General features: G+C 34.8%; 3 protein-coding genes across 3 annotated transcripts; 1 reads left to right on the top strand and 2 right to left on the bottom strand.

Annotated features, from left to right (window-relative positions):
• Positions 1 to 36: 36 nt before the first annotated feature.
• On the bottom strand, positions 37 to 3,469 carry LOC141659556 (uncharacterized). Its single transcript, XM_074466477.1, has 4 exons — positions 3,165 to 3,469; positions 1,711 to 1,769; positions 829 to 1,010; positions 37 to 343 (listed from the first exon to the last, which is right to left on the bottom strand). Exons 1-4 carry the CDS (start codon positions 3,343 to 3,345, stop codon positions 271 to 273), a joined length of 495 nt encoding a protein of 164 aa, XP_074322578.1. The 5' UTR covers positions 3,346 to 3,469; the 3' UTR covers positions 37 to 270.
• Positions 3,470 to 6,397: 2,928 nt separating this feature from the next.
• LOC141659555 (endoglucanase 9-like) lies at positions 6,398 to 8,167 on the top strand. The gene is given in 6 exon segments (XM_074466476.1): positions 6,398 to 6,484; positions 6,487 to 6,861; positions 7,016 to 7,165; positions 7,266 to 7,377; positions 7,480 to 7,643; positions 7,743 to 8,167. Coding segments are annotated over 6 exon segments (1,206 nt in total). The 5' UTR covers positions 6,398 to 6,412; the 3' UTR covers positions 8,076 to 8,167.
• A 1,104-nt stretch (positions 8,168 to 9,271) lies between these two features.
• On the bottom strand, positions 9,272 to 10,273 carry LOC141659554 (tetrapyrrole-binding protein, chloroplastic). Its single transcript, XM_074466475.1, has one exon. The coding sequence runs from the start codon at positions 10,110 to 10,112 to the stop codon at positions 9,351 to 9,353; it is 762 nt and encodes a 253-aa protein (XP_074322576.1). The 5' UTR covers positions 10,113 to 10,273; the 3' UTR covers positions 9,272 to 9,350.
• Positions 10,274 to 12,617: the final 2,344 nt, after the last annotated feature.

The following is a 12,617-nucleotide window of genomic DNA, read 5'->3' as shown; positions in this document are numbered from 1 at the left end:
CCCATCCAGGTATGAGCAATTATTTAAACACGAGTCTCAGCCAAAAAAGCATAATTCTTCTCATTTCCTTTAATTTTAGCTTGGGCACACAGCATAAGAAATATTGAGGTAATTTAATACAAATTTACAGACATGGGAAGATAAAGAAGTGTCCAGAAGATTGTAACTTATGTTCTTTAGTTTCGAATGATAAAATTTAAAAAAAAATAAGAGAGTATGTAAAGGTACAGGTCTCACTAATTTCAAGAAACAACAGTGGTACTTGTCCTCTTATGAAGCAGACGTGGGCTTGACCTTCTCTCTAAGGAACTGCAAGATATGTTCTCGTTTCCAGTTGTCCACCCTGCACATAGAAATACCAGAAGCTGGGTTTTATAGACATTTGAGAAACATTAAAAAAATTGGGTAACATAGGTCCGCCATCGGATGTAAGTGGACCACATGATTCCATATGTATTTGAGAAATTTTATGTATGTAAATTGATGTAGATTACTATCACAAACAAGATAAAATTTAGAAACTTATAAGTTTTAGGACACATCCAATAATCAAGAGGCATGTAACTTAACCACAGTTCTATCTAGTAATGAATTTGGATTTGCTCAGAGCCACCTTTTATTTACAGTTTTTACACTAGTTCATCTTCGCAGCAGACAGAACAATCCCTAGATCCGTTAATGATATTTACATTGAAAATTTTGACCTTGTGATTCTAATTTTCCACTCACAATATCATGAGAAAAACAATTTCGGAAAATCCAACTCCAAAGGTTTCCCATAGTAGCTTACAAGCACCGCACTGTAAATAATGAGTTAATAAAGCTCACCTTATGGTCTCTTTGTGTTGTCCATCTTCATCCAACATCATCAACTTTGGTGGAGAATTGTATGCATAATTAACTTTCACTGTCGGGAACTTTTCCTTTTCTTCTTCAATGAAACCAACAATTTCAGGATAGAAAACCAGCTTCCTCATGCAGACCTCTAGAACTGCACCTGAATAGATAACCTGCAATATATACAACAGACTTCTAAATGAACATCAAAAACTAAACCCAATAAAGGTGGGTCAACTGAATGCAAATAACAAAGGTTAACGGTCAAGCTTTGGTTAAACATGATCAATGATAATATCACATAATAAATGAGAAATCAGAGAGGACATCAACATGTCAAAATAGAATCTTGCAATTACAGGAAGTTAGGGAAGTCAATTAACTAGTCTCAGTAAAATTTTCCATGCTCATAATATTTGTATGTGCTTGTTTTAGAAAAAAACCATTCCTCATGTCGCTAACCTATACTTTTTATAAACATGGCTTTAAGTAAACTGTATGAACTAATGGGACGAAAATAGAATAAATAAAAGAGACTCCCTCCCCCTTAACCGCATCATCTTATCTTTTGTAATCCTGGATACTAAAAAACGCTTATTAACCTATTAATCCCAAGACCACATACAATTGTACATTCTCTTAATGCAAACACCAAGTTTTAATATACAATTGATTAACGGTATCTTCATTTTCCATTATCTAGGCTATTTTTAGAAAGTTTAGAACAAGCACTACAAACTGCTATAGAAGTGGAACATTCCAAAGGATAAGTAAATATCTAAAGAAAAACGGAACATGTGCAATTAACTAAATATGAAGTACAGCAATTATATGGTATTCATAATATCGTCCGAAAAGAATATGCATCAATACCTTACTCATGGAATCATCAGAGTCTTCTGTACAGCACTTCTTACAATCAGATACCAGTTCTGCAGTTAATAAAAGACTTTTATATACAAGCATGAGCTACATTCCTTGTATATTTTTTACACAACCAGTAAAAATCTTCAATGGGACTGAAAAGAACTGCATACACAAATCGTTTGCTAAACAAAGATGGTATAGTCACAAACTTATAATTATGTTATGATTATTTCATAAGTTGTATCATCTGGTTCATTCCGGACTTCAAAATTTATGTTGTGTTTGATCGGGGAGAATGAAACGAGGAAGTAACATAATAAAATTGTGAGCAAAATCAAGGAATAAAGAAACTACGTTTATAACACAAAAACACAAAAATGTGCAAGTGCAAATGATGAAGTTTCTAATGGAAATGAGTAGGATGAAGAATGGAGCATTTAGGTCTAAACTTTAGTTTAAAATACTAGAAATAAAATGGAAGAATGAATGAAAACTATGAATGTTTACCCATAGTACAAATTACATTCTGATTCCCTCTAAATATCATGCCCTCCAAGTCCCCAACCAAACAAAACAATAGTACTTCTACCATCTTATGTTGTGTCTGGTTAAGCGAAATGGCACATTATGGAATGTAATAAATAAAATTAAAGGAAAACAATGGATGTGGGAGGGAATATTTAAAAGAAAAAAAAAACGACTGCAAATATTTAATGATGAAAATTGTGAAAAAAAATGGGTATGATGGAGAATGGAGCATCTGTTCCTAAATTAGGGTTTGAGTTCTAGTTTAGGTTTTTAGGACCGCAAATTTTTAACAAATAGATATGTGAAGAAAATAGTAAGATGGAAAATGCAGCATTCATTCTAAAATAATGGGGCTTGAGTTCTAGTTTAGGTTGTTCTGAATGTAATAGCTGGAATGAATGTAAATTTTAAATCAATAACCATGATACCCTTCAAATTTCTTTCCATTCCTTCCAATTTCATTCATCCCGACCAAAAACACAACATTAGTGTTAAATCCCGTTGGCAAATTCTACAAAAGATTTCAATTGTATGCAATAAACAAACGAACATAAGCTAGTTAAGATGTGGCCCTACTGTCTTATGTCTAATGCCTGTCAAAGCGGTTCCTTAATGGAATGTCGTAAAATTGTAGATCAGCATAAACAAGTGTCATCAAATGTAAAATGTAAATGAACACCAATTTTATTAATTATCGAGTAACAAATTTCATCGAATAAATCAAGCTTCACAGTGTAAAATAAACACAAGTATATTAAATATCGAGTAACACTTTCTCTTCGGAACCGAAAATATCGAGATTTAAGTAGACCAATGAATCTTGATTAAGTGTTGGAGGGTTGGAGTATTAAGTCATAAAGTGTAAGAAAGTCAACAACTGAGAAGAAAAGTAATGAAAAAGAATAGATACATGAATGTATGTAAGTATGAACCTTGATCTTTGACGAAATCAGCAAAAGAATTACAGTCGGAGCAGAGAGCAAGACCTGTAAACCCTAGGTTTTTACACTCATTGGAGCTCAATTCTTGTCCAATTACGATAATAACTGATAATGATAATATCACTAATGAATACGCCAGTACTCCTCTTTTCATCGTCATACCTAATTGCATCTCTCTCCTCTTCCTCTCTCCCGCTCTCTCTCTCTCTCTCCTCTCTCTCTCCTCTCTCTCTCTCTCTCCGTAATTTAGCCCCAAAATGGAAAAGAGAAGCAGGGGCGTAATTGAGAGTCCAGTTGGCCTTTCTTATCAGATTTTACAAAAAAATGACCCAAAATATCAAAATTCAGAAACGTGACCATTTTAATAGCTTGTTTTTTCAAAATATATATTGTATTTACGTTTATATAGATTGGAATATAAAAGAAACCATTTTTAAAATTAAAAATAAAATAAAATTATGATGCATTTGAAAATATGTTTATGGTATAAACGCATAATAAATATGCGTATTTGAACTAAGAATGATGATTTGAAGTAAGGGCATGGGAAGTTAAACAATTCGATTTGAACGCCTTGTTTAAGTTAAATGAACTCAAACCACATGAACTCAAACCTATGAATAAATCCAACTTGTTTAATTATCTACTTTACTCGCAATCGAAACAATTCAGACAAGTCGAGTTTAAACTGGTCGAGCCGGGTATGCTAGTAAGCTCAGCAATTAAAAATATTAAAAATATCTAAAAAATAAATATTTAAATAATTAAAAAAATATTTATTAAAATAATAAATAGATTCGGGTTCGATCCCGATTCAAGCTAGCTTATCAAGTTTTAAGTCAAATTTAGTCGCGTTCGACATATATTTTGGTCAACTAGTTTAACTAACCAATTTAAAATTTGTGTTAAAATTCGACACTTATATGAGTTCGAGTTAAATCAGGTATTGTTAAAAGAGTTGGAGCTCAATTTACTCGACTCGAAATTACAGCCTAGAAATATAGGTTTTGTAAACAATCAACATGAATAATCAATTGTCCACATATTCAATTCTTGATTTCATGCGTGATCTTCTCAGGGAATTTTATCCAAAAAAATTTTGGGTCAAACATGACCTGAGATCTAAGAAAGAATGGTTTATTTCTAAAGCTACCGGCTGTAGTATATTATTCCCCATGTCCATATTATTTGTATATTTCTTATCGGAGATATCACTAATTTCTATTCGTTGGCTTAATGTATTTTGTTATAGGGTTGAATATTCGAAAGTGAGAAATCACGTCGTGTATTCGGATGTCAAAAATGAGTATTTAAAAATTTAAGCGAGCACGAAATGAAGTTTTACTGATTTTTGAATTATATGACATCTTCTTACTAAATAAATGTAATTTTTATTTTTGAATTATATGACATCTTCTTACTAAATAAATGTAATTTTTTGACGAAATAAACTATTTGGATTTTTGAAAGATGTTTATGAATAAACATTGGGCTGGTTTACGATTGAGTATTTGAATTGAATATTTGTTCTAATAAATTTCGGGGATTAGCGAGAATCGAATTCAAAACCCGAGACAATAAGAGATAAACACTTAAACATACGTTTCCCCTGGTAAAAGCTCATTAAACTTGGATGATCAGAGTTAGTCTGCATCTTCAACAAATATTACATTGCTCCTGCCTTTAACATGATACCTAATCTGCATAAATCCAATGTATCATTTGCAGTATTTGTGAAGATAATATTCATAACTCATACACTCAAAGGAGCCGCATACAAAACTTAGAAACATAGCTAAAACCCTAACTTACTACTAAAACTTCTCTACTTTATGATACTCATAAATAAAATATAGGAATCTTGACTGAAAATTAGCCTTTATTTGTGTTATGGCCTATGCCACTCGGACTCAGTTAGAAGTATCCGACATGGACACATGTCCAAGTATCGGACTAGGCAACTTTTTGAAAAATATGCATGTTTTTTGCCTAAAATAAGTGTCCAAGTCCGAGTGTCCATGTCCGAGTGTCGAGTGCCCAACACGGATACTCGAAGGTAAGTTGAAGAGTTCGAGTAACATAGGTTATGGCTATTGGCATGGGGGCTTGAGAGTCTATATAAGCACCAATATTCTTACTCAAAACTACATTTTATTTCTCCTGTCCTAACTCTCAAGTAGTAAGAATGAAGTTGTCAAACCAGTTCTTGTTGCTGTTATTTGTTTGTTTGATCACAATTTTCCGGGTTCATGCGATGCCTAATTACATGGATGCTCTTGCGAAATCCATTTTGTTCTTTCAGGGACAAAGGTCCGGGCGCCTCCCAACTTCCCAGCAAGTCTTGTGGCGTGCCAGTTCCGGGCTTTCTGATGGTCAGCTAGCTCATGTATGTACTTTGGTTTCTTATTTTGTCTTCTAAGTTCAAAATTTAGTAAATTTGTATCACCGCACTACACACACGTAGTACCACTGAAGTTAGCGCCAACTAAGAGGTGAATCTTAAGGTTTTAGATGAACCGGTTACTTAACAGAAGTGACCTTAAAAATTTCACTCATTCCCATCACCATTGGTTAGTACTTCTGGCAAATCATGTTTTAGTCTGTAATCAAGAACCACAAAACTGACATGCATGATAATTGTTTCGACAACCCAGACTTTAATTGTAAACACTCACACACTCGCACCAACCACACACACTCAAGAGAGATCAAAGATAAGTTCATTGATCAACATTCGTGAGAGTCACGTATTGCTTGTCGAGGCATATATCAGAGAATCATTTGTGGTGTTTGTGTTGAAATATCAGAAATTGGTGCACCCTTCTAATATTTACTAGTAATACCTAAAGGATTAAACGATGGGGATCCTATAACGTATGAATAATGAATAATGTGATTTCGCCCCTCTTTTAATATATCGTTCTCACGTATGGATCAGGAGATTCTAGCACATTTTTGTCTTGAAATCATATTGTCGTTTTCATTGATTAAGTTAAAATCTTGTACTCTAAACGGCTCATATCATTGTTATATACTTAAAGTATGCACATCATAGAACACTAAATCAATCCCCTCTGGTTTGTGGATGACAAAGGGGTAGACCATTTTTATCAAGACCTGATCAAATAGAAAGTTGATGACATTTGTAACTATGCTAACCTGCTATCAATTGCAAATGACAGGTGGATTTAACAGGCGGGTATTACGATGCTGGGGACAATGTAAAATTCAACCTTCCAATGGCTTACACCACAACAATGTTATCATGGAATGCCCTTGAGCATGGCAAGAGAATGGGGGGGACAATTGCCTGAAAGTGAGGGAAGCGATACGTTGGGCAACAGATTATCTTCTAAAATGTGCCAGGGCTGAACCAGGCAAGCTGTTTGTTGGTGTAGGAGATCCTAATGCAGACCATAAGTGTTGGGAGAGGCCTGAAGATATGGATACTGTCCGTAGTGTCTATTTTGTGTCGTCTAGCAACCCGGGATCAGATGTTGCAGCAGAAACAGCAGCTGCATTGGCCGCGGCTTCCATGGTTTTCAGGAAAGTAGACCCGGTTTACTCAAGATTACTCTTGATTACAGCCAAGAATGTTTTCAACTTTGCAGTTCAGTACAAGGGGTCTTATAGTGATTCACTTGGTTCCGCTGTATGCCCTTTCTATTGCTCTTACTCTGGATATCAGGTATACGTTTCAACTGCGGTGTAATGTACGTTACATACTTATTTTAAAGGTCTGTTACATAGACATTTAACTTTAAATGTCTTGCGACTAGGTTATCAGCGAGTTCTCAGTTGTTTTCTACTTAATCTGATAAGTCGAGAGTTTTTCTGTGCAGGATGAACTGTTGTGGGGAGCTACCTGGCTATTTAGAGCTACAAATGATGTTGCTTACTTGAATTCCATAAAATCGCTTGGAGCAAGTAACGCGCCTGATATATTCAGTTGGGACAACAAGTTTGCAGGAGCTTTTGTTCTTCTATCCAGGGTTAGAAAAACAAGTCATTACTAATTTTCTTGTGCAAATATATGTCAATTTACTACTCAACCTTTACAGTTTACATAGTCCATAATCTGTTGTTCTACAGAGGGCATTGGTAGATAATGACAGAGCTTTCGAAACCTATAAACAAAAAGCAGAGGACTTCATCTGTAAAATTCTCCCAGACTCACCTTACTCAAGTACACAGTATACACCAGGTACACGATACGTTCTAAAAATAATTATCAAACGATAAAATTTTAACTGAAAGAGTATGTCCTACCCAAGTTACTTATAATCGCGTGTTACTGTTGCTGCAGGGGGACTGATGTACAAATTAAGTGCGAGTAATCTTCAGTATGTAACATCTATCACCTCCCTGATCACGGTTTACGCCAAGTACATGGCTGCAGCAAAACAAAACTTTAACTGTGGGAGTTTACTAGTTACTTCAACAAACCTCAGAATCCTTGTAAAGAAGCAGGTAACAATATTATACAAGTTAAATCTCATTTCATGTGTATGCTGAGGACTTCTGTTGTATCTTATGCGAATAAAACACAAATCTTTGTAACAAGTATAGGTGGATTACATATTAGGAGAGAATCCGATGAAGATGTCATACATGGTAGGTTATGGTACAAATTATCCGAGAAGAATACACCACAGAGGATCATCCTTGCCCTCGATAAAAACTAATCCTCAATCCATCAGCTGCAATGAGGGCTTTCAGCGATTCTATTATACATCAAATCCGAACCCCAACAAGCTAATCGGAGCAGTGGTTGGAGGTCCAGACAAGAACGATAACTTCCCAGATGATCGAACGGACTATAGCCACTCTGAGCCAGCCACATACATCAATGCTGGTATAGTTGGACCGTTAGCTTACTTAGCCGGAAGCTACAGCACTTGATAAGAACAATGTTTCATCTGCAGCTGGCTAGATAGCTACTACTTAACATTGTACATCTATAGCCATAGATTATGATTCATGTCCGGTTTCAAATGGCTGTGACACAAAATGTAGTTCAAATTTGGAATTGAATATATGTGTTTGGACTACAATTAATTATGTGTCAAGTAAACTAGGGCTGCAATATCTCCTCCATCTCTTTAACCATTTAAAGATCTAATAAATTTATAGAGTAGTCCTACAAATTTCTAACTAGGGCTCTAATTCTTGAATCGTCAAGTTAATTCGGTAACAAATTTGAACTCGTTTAACTCAAACGCGCACTTCGACTTACAAAAATATCAGAACTCAAACTCGAACTGGTTTTGTGGGCGCCCTACGTCTAACAATAAACATCTCCAAGGGATGTAAATATGTAATTCAAGTAAACTTGAATAGTTAAGTACGGTAACAGATTTGAACTCGTTAACTTAAACGAGCAGTTCGACTTCCAAAAATATCAAAACTCGAACTCGTTTATTAGATGACCTACTTCTAACAATAATCATTTACCATAAAATCAAAACAAAGCCATATAACACAAGAAACTAAACTTACTAAAATTAAATATTTATTCTCACCGAACACACATTAACATATCAGTTCGGTAGTAGATTCGAACTCGTTTAACTTAAACAAGCAGTTCGACTTCCAAAAATATCATAACTCGAACTCATTTATTAGATGACCTACTCCTATCAATAAACATTTACCGTAAAATCAAAACAAAGCCACGAAACACAAGAAACTATACTAAAATTAAATATTTATTCTCACCAAACACACATTAGCATATTAGTTCGGTAATTGATTCAAACTCGTTTAACTTAAACAAGCAGTTCGACTTCCAAAAATATCAAAACTCGAACTCGTTTACTAGGCACCCTACTTCTAACAATAAACATTAATTACCATAAAATCAAAACAAATCCCCAAAACACACCGAAACTAAACTTACTAAAATTAAATATTTATTCTCACCGAACACAGTAACATATCAGTTCGGTAATAGATTCGAACTCGTTTAACTTAAACAAGGAGTTCGACTTCCAAAAATATCATAACTCGAACTCGTTTACCAGGCGCCCTACTTCTAACAATAAACATTAATTACCATAAAATCAAAACAAATCCCCGAAACACAACGAAACTAAAACTTACTAAAATTAAATATTTATTCTCACCCAACACAAAGTAACATTAGTACATTACAAAAAAACAACACATACATCACAATCAAAAGCTATAATCTGTCTTAAACCCTGTAGTATTACTCAAAGGCTTAGTAAAAACACCACCACCACTCCCCCCACCCTCATCACTCTCATCATCATCATCTTCACCATTATCAAAAGCAGGATGATTGAATATACAGTTCAACAACTGAGTCCCTCTCAATGCATTAGTCAATGGCAAATGACCTTCTGGTGGAGAATCTGAATTTTCTGATATTTCCCATATAAACTCGTTAGGAAATGCCTTGTAATTATACTGCACAACTTCTGTATCTAGCTTCTTCATCCAGCCAACTTTTATGAAGAACTTCGTGAAATCTCTTCTGCATTTTCTCCATATCTTTTTCTGTATACTGTATCCGAACTTGTTGTTGCTGTGTTGTTTCCATAATAAGTCAATCATTTTCAGCTCACTGTCTTGGATGAACTGAACCTCGGAGAAGAACACGTAGCCGCGTTTAACCGCGGCTTCACCGGAGAGTTCGATGATGAGGCGGCGAGTTTCCTCGTCTGCTTGCCTGAAATCCTGGTTGGTGAGGTGAGTTTCAAGCGTTTCAAAAATTTTAGTCATCGTGGTTTCCGAAACGGAGGTGGCGGAGGAGGATGGGAATGGGGTGGTGGAGAGTGAGTTTGAGGAAATGGAGATGGTGGGGTTGTTTGGTTGGAGGAAAAGAGTGGTGGGGAAGGTGGCGGGGGTGGCGCGTGAGTCCACGCGCCGGGAGGTGGAGTGGTGGTGAAGGGATTGGAGAGTGTTTGTGGCCATTTAAAAGAAAGGGTGTGTATATTATGAATGGTACGGAGTGAATGTTTTATTGAGAAGTGTGAGTTTGGGAGATGGAATGGATTGTGAATGGGGGAGAGGGATAGATAAGAAGTGTGTGAGAGTGAGGAGAAGAGGGAAAATACAGAGAATGGATTTGATTGGGTAAGTGTGGGTGAGGCTAGATACTCTCTTTATCTCTGCTAGGGCATATTAACATACACATACATCCTCCTTTTGGTCATTATCAAATTTCCATTTTTGTTTCTTTATATGAGTAATACTTTAGGGTCATTACATGATGACAATTTCGGATTTCGGGTCGTATAATGTATAATGATGTTCCTGTTGCACAATATATAATTTTATAAGAAAAGTTTACGTTTGATATTGTCGTTGTAGAGGATTGTAACGAATTACTTAAGTATTTTGAGAAAGTGTTAGTAATTTTTGCGCGATATTGTAACTTATTTGATAGCGCAACATATTATGTCACGTATTAAGAAGTAATATTATAGTTTCGTCGATATTATTTATATCACTTGAAATAATTTTAATATGTCAGGTATAAGAAGTAATATTATATTTCTCCTGATATTATTTACTTGTAACATCACTTTGAAATAACTTAAATGTATGCAAGTTTCGTTCAAGTTTATGAAAAAAAATGAGAAATTACATCCCTCATTTTCCATTTCATACATTGGAACGCAATATTTCGTTCTTCTAGAGAACGACGCTTTCACATTTTTTTAATTCGAAATGGTAGGGAAGAGAAAAGGTTAGTGTGACGCCCTCCAATCCGGATACTGATTTAATATTCACAGCACAAATATTAAATAATATAATTAATATAATAATAAACTCTAAGTCTCGAAACATGATCAATACAGGATAAGGTATGAACAAGACTACAAATACCAACCACGGGTTTAAAATTACATATAATAGTCAAAAAAACATATATCAATACATCTCGTTCAACCAAATCTCATATTCACAATCTTTCTCATTTAAATTTTATTTATAAGTACTTTTCGCAATTACCAACGAATCGATAATTCAAATAATAATTCAACTCCACATATTCTTAATCAACTAATCACGTAACACATAAAACTATGTTTATCTCACATTTCCAACTATTCCACATAAATCTTTTCCTTGTCCATAATATTCATTCCACTTTTCATTTTATTCGGTCTTTACGGGCCACGTCCCATCTGACGACCCGACTAATACATTAACTCAGATATTAACCACATTTCGAATCTTAAGTCTTATATTGACTCAACAAACCGGAACAATATATTCCTAAATCTTCTCCCTGTATTTCACATAATTGCACATAATCCACATAATTTATAATTTATTCACACAATATAATTTACGAAAATCTCAGTGGTTACAGTTAGAATGATATCAACCCATTCATTGTGTTAGATTTGCCTTTTATGCACTGTCAAGTCATTGTCAACTGCTAGCAGAAGTTTTATTCATTTAGTCGATTTGTGCTGCATGTGTTGAGTTGATTTTAGCTTTCATCTGTTGATAACTTTATTTTTCATCCGCCAAGTTAAAACTTTATTTATTGAGCTTCATTTCACATGTATAGAATTATGTGATATAAGTAATTACGGTTAACCATCATACTCTATATATCCAATGCTAATCATCATGACTTATCCATAATCAAGTAATACCTCAATCTCCCATTGGGCCCTGTTTGAGAAATTTTAAAATAAGTAAGTTATGATTTAAATGTAATAAGTGACATATATGTAATAAGTGGTTTTTAACAGATAAGTTAATTTTGGTGTTTGGATGTTTTATTTATAAGTAAAGTGGGGCGACAACTGTCGATTCCGCCTCTTCAGTGTGACATGGCTCCCCCTCGACCCATACTGAAAGTCCATCTGGCTATCTGCTCCCCTTAGGCTCATACTGGAAGGCTCGTCTGCCTTTTTCTTGAGCCCATTATGGGGCAAGTCTATCTGCTTCTTCATAGGTCACTTCTGGAGCCCATATGAGATTGTTATTGACTGTTTATAACCTGAAGCTCTGATACCACTTGTTGGGCTTGCTGAGCATGCCAACTCCACATTAGTATGATATTGTCCGATTTGGGTCGAGCCCGCACAGATTTGATTTTGGGCACATCCCAAAAGGCCTCATACTTGTGGAGTTGTCTGACTGCTTATATTTTAGGAAACTGCCCCTCCCACAAACGATGTGGGACAACTCCTAACAATCTCCCCCTTCACACATCGGACCCGACTTTAATACTCCGATATTTTTATTATTATTTATTTAAATAATCATTTGTCAGAATTTAAATCTTATTAATTATGTGTTAAATTGTATGTTTATATTTGGGGTTCTTGAATTTTCTAGAAGTCAAAAGTAGAGTTGAAATCAAATATGACTCTTAGAGATAAGACTAAATTTGTTTTAAGTGATATATTTCTAACCTACTTTTGATTAGCTATTACTTATCTTATTTTACTA

This window comes from Apium graveolens, chromosome 5 (assembly GCF_009905375.1).
Source record: "Apium graveolens cultivar Ventura chromosome 5, ASM990537v1, whole genome shotgun sequence".
Classification (NCBI taxonomy): Eukaryota; Viridiplantae; Streptophyta; class Magnoliopsida; order Apiales; family Apiaceae; genus Apium; species Apium graveolens.
Note: the sequence above shows the minus strand (reverse complement) of the source record. Positions and strands in the feature narration are given on the sequence as shown.

Coding starts and splice junctions, on each gene's coding strand:
- LOC141659554 (XM_074466475.1), bottom strand. CDS start 10,112: ATGGCCACAAACACTCTCCAATCCCTTCACCACCACTCCACCTCCCGG.
- LOC141659556 (XM_074466477.1), bottom strand. CDS start 3,345: ATGCAATTAGGTATGACGATGAAAAGAGGAGTACTGGCGTATTCATTA. Junction 1,770..3,164: donor TGATTTCGTCAAAGATCAAG/GTTCATACTTAC, acceptor TATTAACTGCAG/AACTGGTATCTGATTGTAAG. Junction 344..828: donor CAACACAAAGAGACCATAAG/GTGAGCTTTATT, acceptor TTCTATGTGCAG/GGTGGACAACTGGAAACGAG.